This window comes from Pteropus alecto, unplaced genomic scaffold, assembly GCF_000325575.1.
Source record: "Pteropus alecto unplaced genomic scaffold, ASM32557v1 scaffold74, whole genome shotgun sequence".
NCBI classification, from domain to species: Eukaryota; Metazoa; Chordata; class Mammalia; order Chiroptera; family Pteropodidae; genus Pteropus; species Pteropus alecto.
In genome coordinates, this window is record NW_006436291.1 from 6,689,647 (window position 1) to 6,705,489 (window position 15,843).

At 42.6% G+C, this 15,843-nt stretch overlaps 2 protein-coding genes across 2 annotated transcripts in view; one reads left to right on the forward strand and one right to left on the reverse strand.

Moving 5' to 3' along the window:
- Window positions 1-15,843, reverse strand: part of DMBT1 (deleted in malignant brain tumors 1) — a gene marked incomplete at its 5' end in the record, with an annotated part of 131,721 nt that overhangs the window by 90,221 nt on the left and 25,657 nt on the right. The window contains 1 exon segment of the mRNA XM_025047551.1: window positions 10,756-10,775. Within this exon segment, the coding sequence (XP_024903319.1) occupies window positions 10,756-10,775 (20 nt within the window).
- On the forward strand, window positions 8,836-10,576 carry CUNH10orf120 (chromosome unknown C10orf120 homolog). Its single transcript, XM_025047515.1, has 3 exons — window positions 8,836-9,032; window positions 9,246-9,321; window positions 9,824-10,576. The coding sequence occupies exons 1-3, from the start codon at window positions 8,836-8,838 to the stop codon at window positions 10,574-10,576; spliced, it is 1,026 nt and encodes a 341-aa protein (XP_024903283.1).

Genomic DNA, 15,843 nt, shown 5'->3' on the forward strand with positions numbered 1-15,843 from the left:
ATCCCCAAAGATTTAAGAAATCACTTAAATCCTTCTTAACACGCTAGTATGTTTTAATAAATGTTTGAGTAGCTGACATAAATGTATCTATTCAATTACTTGCAGAATAAAGAGTTCGAGTATAAACTTTACAATCAAACATTATTCTGTGGGCGGTGAGTTAGATTTTTCTTTACAGTGAATAAAAATTATAGTCGAGCTATTTGTTGATTAAGGGTATTTCCAAACTTTCATTTGTTAGTATAAAAAGGAAAGCTAAGCCACAAAGGACTTCGATATTTCCCCCGAAAGCCACAAAAGATAAAAATAATTGAAATTATGTAGAGTTCAATAATTTCAATTATTTTAGTTCCAAATTAAATTAAAATTTTCTTAAGAGGACTAGATGTGGAGTACAGATTAAAACTAAGACTATCACATTGAAATTTTTTTAAATAGAAAGGTACAGAAGACTTCATGAATCAAGCCCAGATCATTTTATGTTACATCAGATATTTCAAACTAAGATATTCTTTTATGGTACATTCTTTCCACTTCATTCAGCAACGGTAAAGAAATCATAACAGTAATTCAATACCTCTAATGCTAAATATCAATATATAACACAAAGAACATTTTCAAAATCCTTATTTAATCATCCTACAGCCAAAAATTCCTTCTTTATCCATCTCTCTCCAGAATCCTAAAAACAGAGCCATGCTTTAAAAGAGCAGTAAATTGGCTAGTGCCTTGTTCACAGGAAATAAATCTCACGGAAAATATTTGACCCAACTTGCCTAATCGATCATGGTCATGTATTCCGTGATTGTCCCAGCAACACTCATTAGTGGTTAGATTGCATTAAACTCAGTAAAAGCTCTATTTTTCTGGATTTAATTTTAAGCTTTCCGACAGTGTGCGGGGGGGACTATGTGCAAATATCCACACTTTCCCTTTCAAGCCTGGAACAAGGCATGAGCAAATGGCCCCGGGGCATCAGCTGCTGTACCTGCTTCACGTAGAAAAACCGCATGGAAGAGCAGCAGCCAAAGAAGGCAGGCTGGGCAGCCCATCTTGGAAAGGCTTCTAGCTGCTGGAGAACATGGGGTTCAGCTTTTTATGCTCTCTAGGCTCCCCTGAGTGCAGGGGGGCGGATGCGGGGAGGAGGGCTGTGTAACTTGATACTCTTTTCAGGCTCAGATTGGCAGGCATTCGGAGCAGGGGACAACTCATTTGCTTTGGTGTTTTGTATGTATTTACTACGGGGAAAGGTGACTCTACCTACTAGAGGCATTCCATGGAATAGTTGGAAGGCGCAATCGGAGAGATGAAGAGAGAAATTGTATGCTGGTACCTGGCTAGGTTTTAATTCACAGAGAGTTACAGTTCAGGCTATGCAAGGTTTTCCTCAAGGATATACCCTCGCTCTGAATATACATATTCACTGTGACTTGTGATCTGCTGGGTAGGAATATACATTTTTGCTCCTTTTCTGGTCCCACAATTTTTCCGTTCCGCACTGTTCACTTTGTCACCACTAACGTCTTGAGCTTCTGTATCACAGTTATCTTTGTCATCATCTCCCGTGAAGTAGATCTAGATCGTAGGGCTAGACAGTCATGGAGAAATGCCCTGATTTGTAATCTGCAACAAAGACAGCTTCGACAGCAGCACCCGAGTCTCCACTCTCAAGAAGAGTTGAAGAAAGAGCAAAGCAAGCTGGCCTGCTCGCTCTTCAAACATTCCCGTGCCCCTTGAATTCTTCCTGCTTCTTATTACTTTTCGGAGCGGACTTCTTGCATTTTCTCCCGTGTATTCCGACACACCATGGGTGCCTGTCACGTCTTCCCCACTGAAGAAGAGGAGACCCAAACTATCTGGGGCCGACCTCATTTTTCACATCAGCACCTCGATGGGAGGTAGCTGCAACTGACTGAGGAGATGGAGCTGGGGTGATGGTGGTGGTCGTGATGGAGGCTGCCACGAGGGGGCGACCATGGGCGGTAGGGGCTGAGGTGGCACAGTGACAAGAACCGCAAGCCTCGCCTGTGACTGAAAGGGTGAGGGGTAAGAGGAGGGGCAGGTGAACCCAGCAGCCTCCGTAAGTCTGCACAGATTGTTCTTTTTTATTCTGAACATTTCTATTAAAAATATTAACGTTTGACTTCCCACTGATAGAATCAATGAACTCTTAAACAAAAAAGAGGCAAAACAGTGCACAACCGGGCATGCTCAGCCCGCCATTTTGAGATTCTCAGTCCTGGCCACTCAGGTGTCCTCCCTGGACTCTGCTCCAAGGCACACAGCTAGAAGACGATAAAAATGTACCCTCCTTGGGGTTAGATCCTGAGTAAGATATACTGTGCCTCCTTCCCTCGTACCTCACAGGAGTCTAGAATCTTTAGGAGATGCTTTGCCAACTGGGGTTTTAAGATAAGATGGTTTCATGTTTGTATACCGTAATTCACACGTTCTTCTCATGCTCAGGTAGGTTCGGCCTTCTCAAAAGGAGGCAACTCTTCCCTGGGCAAGTCCCAAGTGGGGCGAGGGGTCTACAGGGGAAGCTCAGACAGAGACCAGCTCTCTACACCATGCTCTCATGCTGTGGAAAGGAACCCGAGCCCTTTAAAACAACTCCTCAGCCGCACCTCAATTTGTGGAAAAGACCAGGGTTTCACACAGACATTTGCAAACCCAGGGGAAGAAAGCAGAGGTGCTTCCAAGTGGGGAACACATCTCATTCCCAGGCAGGAAGAGATAGGGCGGGGCAGAGGGAGGTTCTCCCTGCATCTTATGAAACATGGAAGACTCCGAGGATGATAGTGACACCTGGTGAAATTTCCTGGGAAACTGAAGGGCATTCAGGATTGAGTCCGGCCAGCAGGGATGTAGTCAGCCAGTACAGATCACTGGTAATCAACCAGTACCCTTGTAAAGAGACTGCAGATCTCTCTTACTGCTGGGTAGTGAGAACCTCGAATGTCCCCTACGACCACGTGGAAGCCCAGCCCCTTTCCTGAGCCCAGACCTCCCCAACGTAAAATGTAAACACAATGATAAGTCTGGTCAGCCCTGTGAGGTGCACTGTACCAGGGCATCAACATTTCAAATAACATCCAGTCTGTCATAGCAGATTACTATGTTATCTGGTTCTTTTGGGAAGCAGACACCTTCTTGAACTTATATATCATTTAAAAAATATATGCATATTTAAATGAGTTAAGGCACATATAGCTCCTAGATTGGTGCCTGCTCATAATAAATGTTCGATGAATGTTAGTTATTATCATTAATCTTGATGGCATTCCTTATTTCAGACCAAACCTGCCATGTGAGGGTGGTGACAATGAGCATTGCTAAACCTGTTCCTCTCAGTGTTTGTCTGTGCAAGTTTTCCCAGTTCATATTCAACTTCAATCTCCTTATCAGACTGATTTGCATCTTTCAGTCACCACATCACTTCCTGGGAAATCTAACCTCAGATTATATTGAGCTTGGTGGTTTTTTGTTTTGTTTTGCTTTTTCTAATTTTAAATAGTGTGACCTTGGGCAAATCATTGAAACTTTCCCAGGCACACTGGTTCTTTTGTCTGTAAAACTCATGTAAAGGGACCTCCTGAGGGAGAATCTGAAGGAAAGTCACCAAGTAGAGGCAGCTTCTGTGAGCTGCCTCTCCAACATTCTTTCACAAATTCACACATGGGACTCCTGGAAGCAAAGACCCTATAAATGCAAAAATCACTCTCATTTACAACTTCGCCCCATGTGCATATCAGGGGTGATGGTGGGAGCTGTCTTTTCTCTTTCGAGCATCTCTCCCTACTTGCAATTTGATTCCAACAGTTTTCCCTGTCATTTCTTTCCTACTGCATCTGAGCCACCTTCTCGCCTTGACCTTGTCTGAACTCTCATGCATCGGGAGTGGCAGAGCTGAGACTTGAACTCAGGACAAACTCCTTCACCAGGAGGCAATATATTTCTCCTCAAAATGAAACCTGGGCTCCCTGTCTTCCTTCTGTGCCTCATTTGTTGGTGTGACTGTTGGTGTGACTGGGGTCCCGACTTGTTAAGGGACTCGGACATATCAGCAACTTGGAGTTTCCAGTGCTGGTGTTCACAGTGCTGGTCAGAGGACTGAAATGGTTTGCTTTTTTTTTTTATTTGCACTTAATCATTTTCTTTTTTTTTCTAACTAGCTTTTGTCCTGGGGTTTGGTCTGTAAATAATCTTTTATTCTCACTTCCTGGAATATTATATCTTAAGTAGATATTAGGGAGAATTATGTATAGTTCTTAAGAACTATCTGTATCAAGACTTGGTAAAATGAGACAGACATCTGTGTCCGAAGTGTTTCTGTGGCAACTTATGTGGTTTGAATCGACTTCTATCTGCCCTGTGCCCATTTGGGTTTGGTGGACATGTCTCATATTATTTTACAATATTAATGTTTTCAATTTTATTCAAAAATCGAGAATTTAAAAGACTACTTGAAGTTGTAGAAATTCTTCTTGAAGTATTTGCAGAATCAGATCAACTGAAATTGCAGAGCAACAGACTTCCTAATCTTTGTCAATGGCCAAATATCCACTAGGAGCCATGAAGGTATTGTGACAAGTGCTGTCTTCTCTGCACAAGAGAACCCAAACAAAAACTTATACGTTAAGTACTTCAAACCTAGCTAAAAAGTGACAGAGTCAGGTAAAGTCAGTGTTTATTTTTCCCAGGCACTTAAAAAACCTTGTATTGCTTTAATTTGCCTAAAACTAATGTCCTTAAAACTATAACTGACCTTTGCAATATCGGGGAAAGAATTTGCTAAACTTGACAAAATAAAAAGCATTTGTATGAATTGTGAAAGTTTGGAGAACACCACCTATGTGTATGTCTTGGCATATGAAGAGCAAACATTCTTTTTCTCTTTCTTTATCTTTTAAAATAGTTGACTATTTCACCCCAATAATTGCTACAAAAGGTCATAGTTCAGACAAGTCTATCATTCTTGGAGAAACTTATGAGACATAAACCATAAATATAAACTCCCGTAAGGAGAAGAATTTCATGGTAATGTCTTCATGGCTTTTACTTCTAACATATGTTTCTTTTATTTCTTTTTTTCCATGCTTATTCATCATATAGCTGCCTAGGCCTAGGATATCTTAAAGCCGTGGTCTATAGTCACAGGTGTAGTTATATTTCAATGGGTCTTCTCTAAGTCACATCCCCGCTCCTCTCAAGTAAACGTCATTTGTACACAATGAATTGCAATAGGAGGCCATATTGCCTAAATGATTCTAAAGGATTACAGGGAAGAGGCAATAAAGACCTGACGGAAAGAGCTATGATGTGTTTACCAAAGTATGTAGAGACTGCCACCCACATAGGAAATACCCATATTCGGCATGAAAGGACTGTGATCCAAACTTAACATGCTTGGACTGTGAAAGTGGAAAGGAAGAAAAGACAAACTATGCAGCCACAGAATAAGGAAGACTTCGACGGAAATTACACCCTGAATAACAACATTAACGCTGATATGCATTGGTTTCTAATTCATAAATATTAAAAAGAAGACGGAGAATGGTTTGCACTTTTGAGATATCAAATAACCCACCTGAAATTATGGTATTCAGTAGTTCATCAACACCAACTTATTGTCTGGGTATTAACAATATAACCAGGCACCCCTGGATCTACCCAGATCCTGTCTCTTTGGGTTTCTGGACATAAAAGAATAGGACTTGCTCCTTCTCCGAGTCAGGCTGAGAAACAGAAAGTTCAGCTGGGAAATGTCCAGCCTTGCACAAGAAAGAAAAAACTCCTGCCTCCTTGGAACTCACACTCTAATTGGAGGAGAGAGAAAATAAACATTTTTTTTTTTAAATTAAAAAAAGACCAAAACAAAATGAAAATAAAAAAAAAGTAGTAATAAGTACTATAAAGAAAATATGTTGATTTCAACATATATGCCTGTCTCACCCCACTGCGTGAGATCTTCTGCCAGGGAGGAATGCTGTCTGTTCATTTCCATGTCCCCACCATCTAGCAAAGAGGAGAGCTCATGGCATGCTCGAATGAATGCTTTCATGCACACGGAAATGTAGGCATGAATGTGCAAATATTACAGAAAGCGCGTCCCCTTATAGAGTACTACGTTTTTAGTAGACTCTGTGTAGCTCCGAGGAAAAGGGTCTATTCTCCCATTTTATTTGTGTCCAGATTTCCTAAGGACAGGCAAGAAGGGGCATTCTAAATACAGGAAGGCTGCCCAGCCCCTTGTCTACTGCCTCGTTTGGTTGTAGTAGGACCAGTGGAATCATGGTTGGGTTTGCCTGGCGCCATCTTCGTGCCAGACTAATGCGGGAAGTTGTTATTGAAAGATAAGGGAAACCACAGTTAACACCTCCCCTCCATAATCTGATGGAATCTCAGAACTGCTCAGTCATTTCTGTGTTCGCCTGCAGAAAGTTAAGCGGATCTCCAGCCAGACCCTCCGGGGAAGCCATTAAGCCAAGTGAGCTCAGGCATTATTGCAGCTACAAGCTCAGGCAGGTACTTCCGTCATCATGGGAAGAGGGCAGATTTCTCAGGCATGCACCTACTGGTGCCTCCGTCAGTGACAGAGGGCCAACAAAGTACCCAACTCGCTCCATGGCAGAGAGCCAGGGAGGAGAGCGTAATGAAAAGCTAGAAAGGAAGAGGATCGTTTTAAAATGAAAACATTTGAAAGCAAATCGGTAGAGACAGAAAGTAGACTGGTAGTTGTAGGGAATTAACTGTAAACAGGCATGAGGGGTCTTTTGGGGGTGACAGAAATGTTCCCAAACTGAATCGTGGAGACAGTTGTACAACTTGGTTAAGTGTATTAAAAATCACTGAATTGCATATCTAAAGCAAGTGAATTTTATGGCATGTAAAGTATACCTCAATCAAGTTTTTAAAATTAAACCGTTGAGTATGCCACCACCCTCAAAGGAAGTTATTACGCATGCCTTACGCTCTCATGGGAAAGAGCCAGCTCTTCAGCGTGACCTGATAGACCCTTTCGATCTTCGCCGGCCTCTTTTTCTGGCCTCTTACCTGCCACGTCCCCACACTCCCTGTCCTCCCGCAAACCCAAACTGCTTTCAGTTCCCCACATGTACCAGGCGGGCCCAATTCTCTCACTCCTGTGTATGAAATGCCCACCTGCCCTCCTGCCCATCTGATTTGTTGAAGAAACTATAGCTTTAAAGCACAGAGCCTCTCACATAAAGTCTGGATATTACGCAATGTTGGAAAGGAACACCGTTCCCATAAGCCAAGGGGACTGTCTACATGGAGAATGTTAGCCTGGAGAGGTGGCTGGTGGGTCATCTTTCAACAGGCCGCAAGATCTACCAGAGGACCCAGAGCCCAGGGTGACTGCACGAACAAATGTGGCAAGGGGGAGGAGAATCCCTGGTTTTTTGAGTATGACACAGATGCTCACACGCAAACACACACACATACACTCACTTCTTGATCGCCGTTATAAAAAAAAATAGGTTGGAAAATATACTTAAGGAAAAAGGATAGAAATAATTAAACATTGAAGTTAATAAAACGAGGGTAGGAAGTTAAAGTTCAAAAGAAAAAAACAAAGGGTTTCGAGAATGACTTAGAAGATCACTATGAATATACATGTAATATAACATAGAAGAGCATCATTCCTACTTGGAGTAGGAAACAATTTCTTAAACAAGACATGGAAAGCACTAACCCCTAAGAAAAAGACTGATGAATTGGAGTTGGCATAAGAACACCTTGAAGAAAGGAGAGGGGCAAGTCGAGTAGGAGCAAATGTTTGTAACCTATTTAACTGGCGAAGGGCTTAAATCAAGAATATATAGAGAAGTCTTACAATCGATAAGAAAACAAAAACGTACTAGAAAAAAAAATGAAGACAATTCTTGAATACACATTTCACAAAGGGTAATCTCAATGGCCGATAGAAAAAGTGTTCGACCTCACTTGTAACCAAGGCTACGTTGACCATGTGCAAATTTTATTCTATACATGTAATTGCTGGGTCAAAGGGTAAATGCATTTGTAATTTTTGATATATATTGCTCAATCACTTTCTATAGGGGTTGTGCCTGCAACACCCTCGACCCCACCATTGACAAAGGAACCTGGATGATTGTTGATTGAGTCAGCAAACTGACCATCTGCTCTACACCAAGTCCCATGCGAAACATCTAAAAATTAATAAGATGCTGTTGGTACCTGCGTTTGAGCAGAGGGACAGACTTATGCGACGATCGAGTCTGTAGGAGGCAAAGCACCATAGTGTGATACGGGAAGGGCTATGAGAACAGGAACAAAGGGATAATTTATGTTGCAAGGAAATCTTCGGAGGAGGCCCCGAAAGACAAGCAAGCTGCCAAGGGAGAGAGAGAGATGTGTATGAGCCCTGTGGGAGCACGAACGGCGGCCTGGAAGCTCACCCCAAGATCCCTTGAGAGCGCGGCACGGATGAGGCATGAGAAACTGAGACTGGAGAGCAAACAAACACCAGAGAGAGGGAGTCTAGCTACCCGAGCCTTCATCCTGACAGCCGAGCAGTCTCTACAGGCTTGTGAGCAGCAGCGGCATGGCCAGGTCGTCCTCCAGCCCACTCTGCAACTCTGGGCTCCGACTCGCCAGGAGCGTGGGAGCGGGTGCCCGTTTCACCCCAGGGGATCATTCGATGTCTGAACTCAGACCTCACAATGGCTCCCAAGCAGGCCGGTTATGATGCAGGAAGAGTTGGTGACTGTCCCTCGGGCTCCCATGAAACTGTCTTGTAAAGGTTAACTCCGGGCATCGACGCCTCCCATCCTCGCCTGTTGCCAGAGTATGATCAGAGAATGGGAGAATGGCTGTCAGAAGTTTGGAAAACAGAGGGCTAAAGACCCAAAAGCCCGAGAACGGAAGACTGCAGAGAGGAAGTCAGACAGCAGAATGTCAGTCAGAACACCGAACACGAGCGATTCTTTTAGGGATAAAAACTTCCTGTGCTGCCAAGGGGATCGATGTTCTGCTTCACCTTTGGGGTGAGTGTCGTCTGTGTTTTCCATCCATTCCTTCCCCTCCATCTCAGACCAAGGCCAAGTGGAGTAACCTACCCTGTGGCTGCAGAAACCAGGGTCACAGTGGCCCTAGCCTGACTAATGTAGAATCACCCTTTGTGAGGTTTTCCATTCTCACAGGGAGACCTAGGAAGACTCTTTCCGGAGTTCTAATACACCTGTCTCTCTGCCTTCCAGGATGTGGACCAAATTCTACAAATCTGACCCACGCATTGCCCTCGGAAAATACTCTCCCTTGGAGAAAGAGATTCTAGTAAGTGCCCTGGGGTTTATACACAGGAAGGCCATGCTAAAGGTAGGCGGTTAGGCTAGGTGGAGCCAGAGGTTCCAAAACCACCAGCAACAGAGACAGACCCAAGTCTCCCAAACAGTGACTCGAGTTGGCTGTGTCTATTAGCAGCATCCGCACTTCATAGCAAAATACTCTTATTTCAAAATCTCAAACAGAAATACAACTGCAAGTGATAACAAATGACGAAAGCTGCCATTTCTTGACCCCTTACCTCACATGAGTTATTCTATATATGCTGTCCTCTCGAGTCAATAAAATTCCTTCAGATTCATGGTAGGTAATAAGGAGAGTCAGGATTTGAACCCAGGCTTGTCTGACCCCAAAGATTCACCCCCTTTCCCACGACGCAGAAGCTCATACCCACTCAGCAAGGAAGGGAGAAGGCGCCACGAGCTCCTTCGTCCTGCGGGTGCCCCCTTCTCCCGTCCTGTGGATATGTTAACAATCCTTGTCCCGTTGTCAGCGTCTAGGTGGCGTTCACACCGTAGCATCAAGAAAGTTTCTGACTTATAAGAAAGAAGAAGAACGGAAAATGCTCAAGGAACTACAGCTGATGTCTAGAGACTACAGACAGGCGATGGAATATGAAAAACAACATTTCCCTTGTGCCACCTGCGGGCCTCAAGAAAAAATGTGGACAGCCAAGGTGATCGTGCCCCCGGAGGAGTTCAGAATGCCGCGACGGGAGCAGCTCAACATCAGCAAACACATAGAGCGAATGCAGTTCGCACGCGCCCTGAGAAACAAGCAGCTTTTGCCCTACGTTGAAAGATTCAGGGGCTCTTCCTTTCTGTCTGAAGGGGGCCTGGGCCCGACGGTGGACAACCAGGCTGGGGAAGACGGAGAGGAGGAGGAGGAAGATTCCTGCGACGATGCCACACAGGAAGAGAGAGGCAAGGCGGAGGACAAAAGCACGAAAAGACAAGAAATAAAAGTGAACGTAATTTTCAAGTCAGAAGAACGAAAAAAATGTGTCACGTACCATCCCAATGATCTGAAACCGCTATTTTCCACAAAGAAAATGGAACGGTCCATCGCTGGTTTTACGAACCGAAACCTTCTGCCCTTAGCTGAATTCCCTGGAGACCTAATGCTAATGAACCAGGATTTTATATCACGAGGAGCCCACCTCAGTGACGTGAGGAAGGCCAGCGGCCAGGAAGAAGAGAGAGTCTGGAAAGAGCACCTGGGCAAACCTGCTTCTCGCCGTTATTAAAGTTTTATTTATTCACCGTGGTGAACGGAGTGTCTTGGTCCTTATTCCTCTTGCGGCTCTGCCCCAGGCGCCTTCCCGCCCCGTCATCTTTTGGGACCCGATTTCCCAGGGCTCCTCAAGGTGAGACCTACTTGCTAAGGTTCCCTGGTTTCAGGTAACTCCTGGCTCTCAGCTCCCACCTTCCTTCTGAAGATACAGGCTCCTCCTTTTCATCTGTTCCCATGGGGACTGTATCTGTTACCTGTTTCTGTGAAACAAATCACCCCAAAATTTAGTGGCTTAAAGCAACAACCATTCATTTATCTTATAATTCTGTGGCTCAGCAGTCTAGGCTGGGCTCCACTGGGGGGTTCCCCTCCTCTCTGCTGGGCTCCTCCTGTATGTGAGGCCAATGGCAGGTCAGGTAGGATGTTCTTCTTCTGGGAGTTGACAACTATCTGCCAGGTCAGTGGGAGCGATGGGGCCACATGCTTCCTTCCTCCAAAAGGCCAGCCTAGGCATGTTCACGGGGCCTTTGCAGGATCTAAGAGACTAAGTGGAAATTTGCAAGGCCCCTTGAAGTCAAAACTTGGAACTGGATTCTGTCGGCCTAAACAAGATACAAGGCCAGTCCAGATGCAAGGACTTCATCTCTTGATGGGAGAAATTGCAAAGTCGTACTGCAAAGGGAATGAACACAGAGAGGCAGGTACAGATGGGACCGTGATTGCACTCAGTCTGCCGCAGAGTCCCCGGACCTGGGACCAGCCTTTAGCCCAGATGGGGCTCTTCTGACTCGAAATCATTGAGCACACACACTGCCCTTTTCTCAAAAACCTGCAAGCTAAAGCTGGACAACTCGATGTAAACTTTAGAGAAAGCACCACCATAGCTCATGTTTGGACAATGTTTGTACCTGCTGCTGTATGGGCCTCTCAGGAAGTTCACCAGAACACCTGATGACATTCCCAGAGACATTCAGATGCAAATCGGGAAACTCTGCCAGATTGCCAGCACCGGCCCACACTACGTCGGAAGACACCTCAAGCCCAGCATCTAGACATCTTGACCAACCATCCTCTGGACTCAAAAATTTAGTTTATGGTTTGTTACCACCATTAATCTCTGTTTTTCTTTTGTTTCGTAGAAATTTTCAAGACTGAGAGATCGGTTCAGTGGGTTATAGCATAGCTTACTAAATCAGTTTCTGGACTGTGAACATCTTGGGAGAAGTTTCAAATGGGGGAACATGGAGTTCAAGCCATGCTACCCCCAAAATATAGCACCTGGACATATTGAACATCTTAAGAGTAAAGAGTTTGGGGAAATGACAGAAGCGGGAAAATCACTCTAAACTCCCTCCACCTCTCTCTCCTCCCCTGAAGCGGGTCATAAAACTCCCATGTCAAAGTACCCCCTGTCTCAGGAAGAAGGAAGACATTCTTATCACCAGAGATGGGGAATTTGGGGCTAAGAAATCTGTACAAACAAATCTTGTTAGATTAACTCTCCTCGTTCCTTCTCCACCATTTACCAGACCTGGCCCAAACGTCTTTGTCTTGTCAAATCTTCACAAATTTACTATTTGTTTAAAAGCTTCCTTGCTTGAGTAACTTCTTTGGGTCTTAATTCTGTGTGAAGGCTCGCGTATACATGTAAAAACTCAATAGAATTTGCATGCTTTTCTCCTGTTAATCCTTCTTTGTCAATTTAATTTTTAGGCCCAGCCAGAGATTTTAAGAGGGTCAAAGGAAACTTTTCTTTCCCTGAAACATGCATGTCTGCTACTTCCGTTGAGTGTTTACCAAAATCTCCAAAAGCCAAAGTTGTCCAAAAATATAACCCAATAAATATCAAAAAATAATCCGAGGGAAACATGCAAATAAAATGCTTGAAAAACGCCCCTCCTAAAGGTGTATATAAAATGATTCTTACTGACCTTAAACTTTATTAACTGGGCTTTTCAAAAAATCAAACTGTGGAGACCGTGACAGCACCAGAACGCTGGTCTGCACGCCGCTAACCACGCGGGCACTTTCATATCCACACTGCGGAAAGGGACGTCAGTATCAGTTTGAGTAATTATCACCATCTTTGGTACAAACTCAGAATTCTTCATACGAAATAGATCCAGAGTTCAAGACTTCGTTTTCAGTGAAAATATCTAAATTTCTGTAGAGATTAAATGATGCTCTAATAACATCTCTCTTTTTCTTTTGTATTCTATGGTAATTTTTACTTGAGTGATTAAGCACAAAAGATTTAAAATCCACGAAAGTAATCTAGTGCATCAATGACGTTCACTGTGCATTCGGGCGAGGCCACGACTTATCAACTGGTAAGCAGCATTCTTCCTAGTCAGTAGTGGAGCGTCTAAGGCAGCCATTACCCTGGGTGAATGTACCACTCTGGTGAGTGACAATGACAGTGGGAAGGCTGGGCGTGCGTGGGACATGGGCTATCTGAGAAATCTCTGTGTATCACTCTCCATTTTGCTGTGAGCCTAAAATTGCTCTGAAAAGCAGTTTTAAGGAAACTACTGGTTTTCCTTGAAACTAGGCATGAATATTAATGGTTCAAAAGCACTGATACCATAAAAATATCAGCGCTGCCAAACAAATCTATTCATTTAATGCACTTCCAATCAAAATCAATAGTTTTAAGAGTAATGACACAGGTTTCTTTAAAAAGAACTCTATTCATCCATTCGTTATTCTTTCATTCGATAGATATTTATTGTTTGCCTACAAAAGTGGAATTAGGAATTCAAAGTTTTCTGCTCCCAAGACAGTAGTTTCAGACAGTTTTATAAGGAAATAACTCTTAGAAACTAGCCACTGAAGGGGAACAAACTTAATGTCACAAATTGTAACTATGAAGAAACCACTAGCAAATTTTTGGTTGAGACTTAGGAAGCAATTCTGTTAAAATTCAGAGCAGGACAGAATGACTGTCATCACCTCTTTTAGTGAACATTGTAACGGAGGCTTTAGCCATTTTTTCCACAAGAAAAGGAGTAGAGGTTATAAGAACTGGCAAAGAAGAACTAAAACTATCTTTATTTTCATTCAATATGATATACATTGAAAATTTAAGATCATCTACAATCAATTTATAAGAACTAATATTTAGATTAAGATTGCTGGATCAATATAAAAAAATAATAATGTTTCTAATTGTAATAACCAATTAGTTGCATCAGGTGTCTATGGAGGAAATTTATAAATGGTATTGAAAGACATAAAGTAAAATGTGATGAAATGGAGAGACATAAATGTTAACAGTTCAAAAGCCTCGATGTTATTAAAATACCAATTCTGCCCAACAAATCTATTAATTTAATGCACTTTCGATCTAAATCAAATTCCTAGAATTTGACAAGATAATCCAAAATTCATATGGAAAAACAAAAGATCAAGAATAGGCAAGCCAGTTTTGAAAAGGATCAAAAGTCACACAAACAGAAGAGAAACTGGACCTATCATTCATTAAGGATAGTTATAAAGCTTTGGTAATTTACTTATCATATTATTGGCAAGAGGAAAGATAACGAGACTGGCGGCAGAAGGACAATTGGGTGTCCATATAGAGCCAAATAAAATTAGTATCTTACCATTCACAAATAATCAGTGGCAATATAAATGTCCATCAACGGGAAAGTGGATAGATGAATTTGAGATTTCTTGTGCAATGGAATACTTTACAGCAGTTAAAATGAATGACCTAGAGCTATTTCTAGCAACCTGGATAAATATCAAAAAATATAATATTGAGAAAGAAACATTCCAACATTTGCAGGGTAAAACCGTTAGATAAACTTTAAAACCAGTGACACAGTATTCCATAACGCATGTGGATGCGTCAGTGTATACTAAACTTACAGAAACCTGCACAGTAATCACAAAAACTGGATTTGGAACATAGAACAGCTCTTGGGAGGGGTCTGCAGGGAGCTTTATTAGAATCTGTGGTATTTTATTTCAATTTTTAAAAGCTCCTGAAACCAATATGTCATAATGTGAAGACTGACAAACCTGTATGGTGGGTACAATATATTCTGTTCTTGGCTATAATTTTGAAATGTCTCACGCATACCCAAAATAAAAATTTTAGAGAAGATTCATTTAAGAAAATTTTCTTTAAACAGATAAATTGTTTAGTTGGAATGTAGGCTCAAATTGTGCAAACCTTGAGAATAGTAATAATTCTTTAATCCGACACTTGCGTGAGCACAGGCAGCTGAGATGTAGGAGCAAGTGGGAAATGGATGTTTCCTTCCTTCCTTCGGTTATCGGAAAAATAGTTTTGAAGGTTATAATGTTTACCTTTTGATGGTTATGAACCAGGTGCGCATTAGGATGAAAATATAATTAGGTAACATCCTCCCCACCTTACATTACAAGCCCTTGAATACCACCATAGTTTTGAAACCAGGAATGACTTGTAAATCTTTAAAAGCAATAGTTCTCTTCTTTCAATGTGTTTCAAGTTTATATGGAAAAACCTCTCCTCTAAGTAAAATGCGATGCTTGGAAAACATCCACCTTTCTTTTCAAAAATGGCTGAAACGACCCCAGACATGGAGGATGAGTTGAATTGTCAAAAGCTGTGATGGAGAGGATTTCAAGGTAAGGGCTGCCTTAGATGCTAAATCTACACTATTCACTAGAAAGAACACTTATCGACAGGTAAGTAGTGGCCTCATCGGAATAGAGTGGCATCCAATGATGTATTAGGGTATTGTAATGGCTTCTGAATCCTTTGTGCTGATCTCCATGGTGGCCACTACCACAGATTACAGAAGAAAAGGAGAGGTGTAACTAGGGCCTCTATTAATCCATGTGGCCATCTGGACATTTTCGCGGAAAGCGAAGTCCTTTGTACTTTCTGAGACTGTTTCATTAGAAAAATTCTAGGTTTGTACCACAGAGATAATGACGCAGAATGTACCATGGTTCTTTGCGGCAACGTGAATAGAAATTGCAGCTAAAAGGAGTCACGTGTGTGCCATCTGCCCCATCGGCGTCCCGATTTCTGAGACGTGGGTTGTGACAGTCCGGTCACTAGAGTTCAAGTCAGTAAGAGTTGTTTATGTAAACCTTCAGGATAGGTGTCCGCCAGGCATTATATTTTGAACATTTCCTTCTGATCTTTCTTGATATTTATCAGGTGGTATTTTCAGACAGCGTTGACTGGTGTTTGGAGATTTTGGTGAAACACTAAACTCTAGTAGCAGATATGCAGGTATATCCACGCCATCTGAGAAGCTTGTGGATGACATTTTGTCT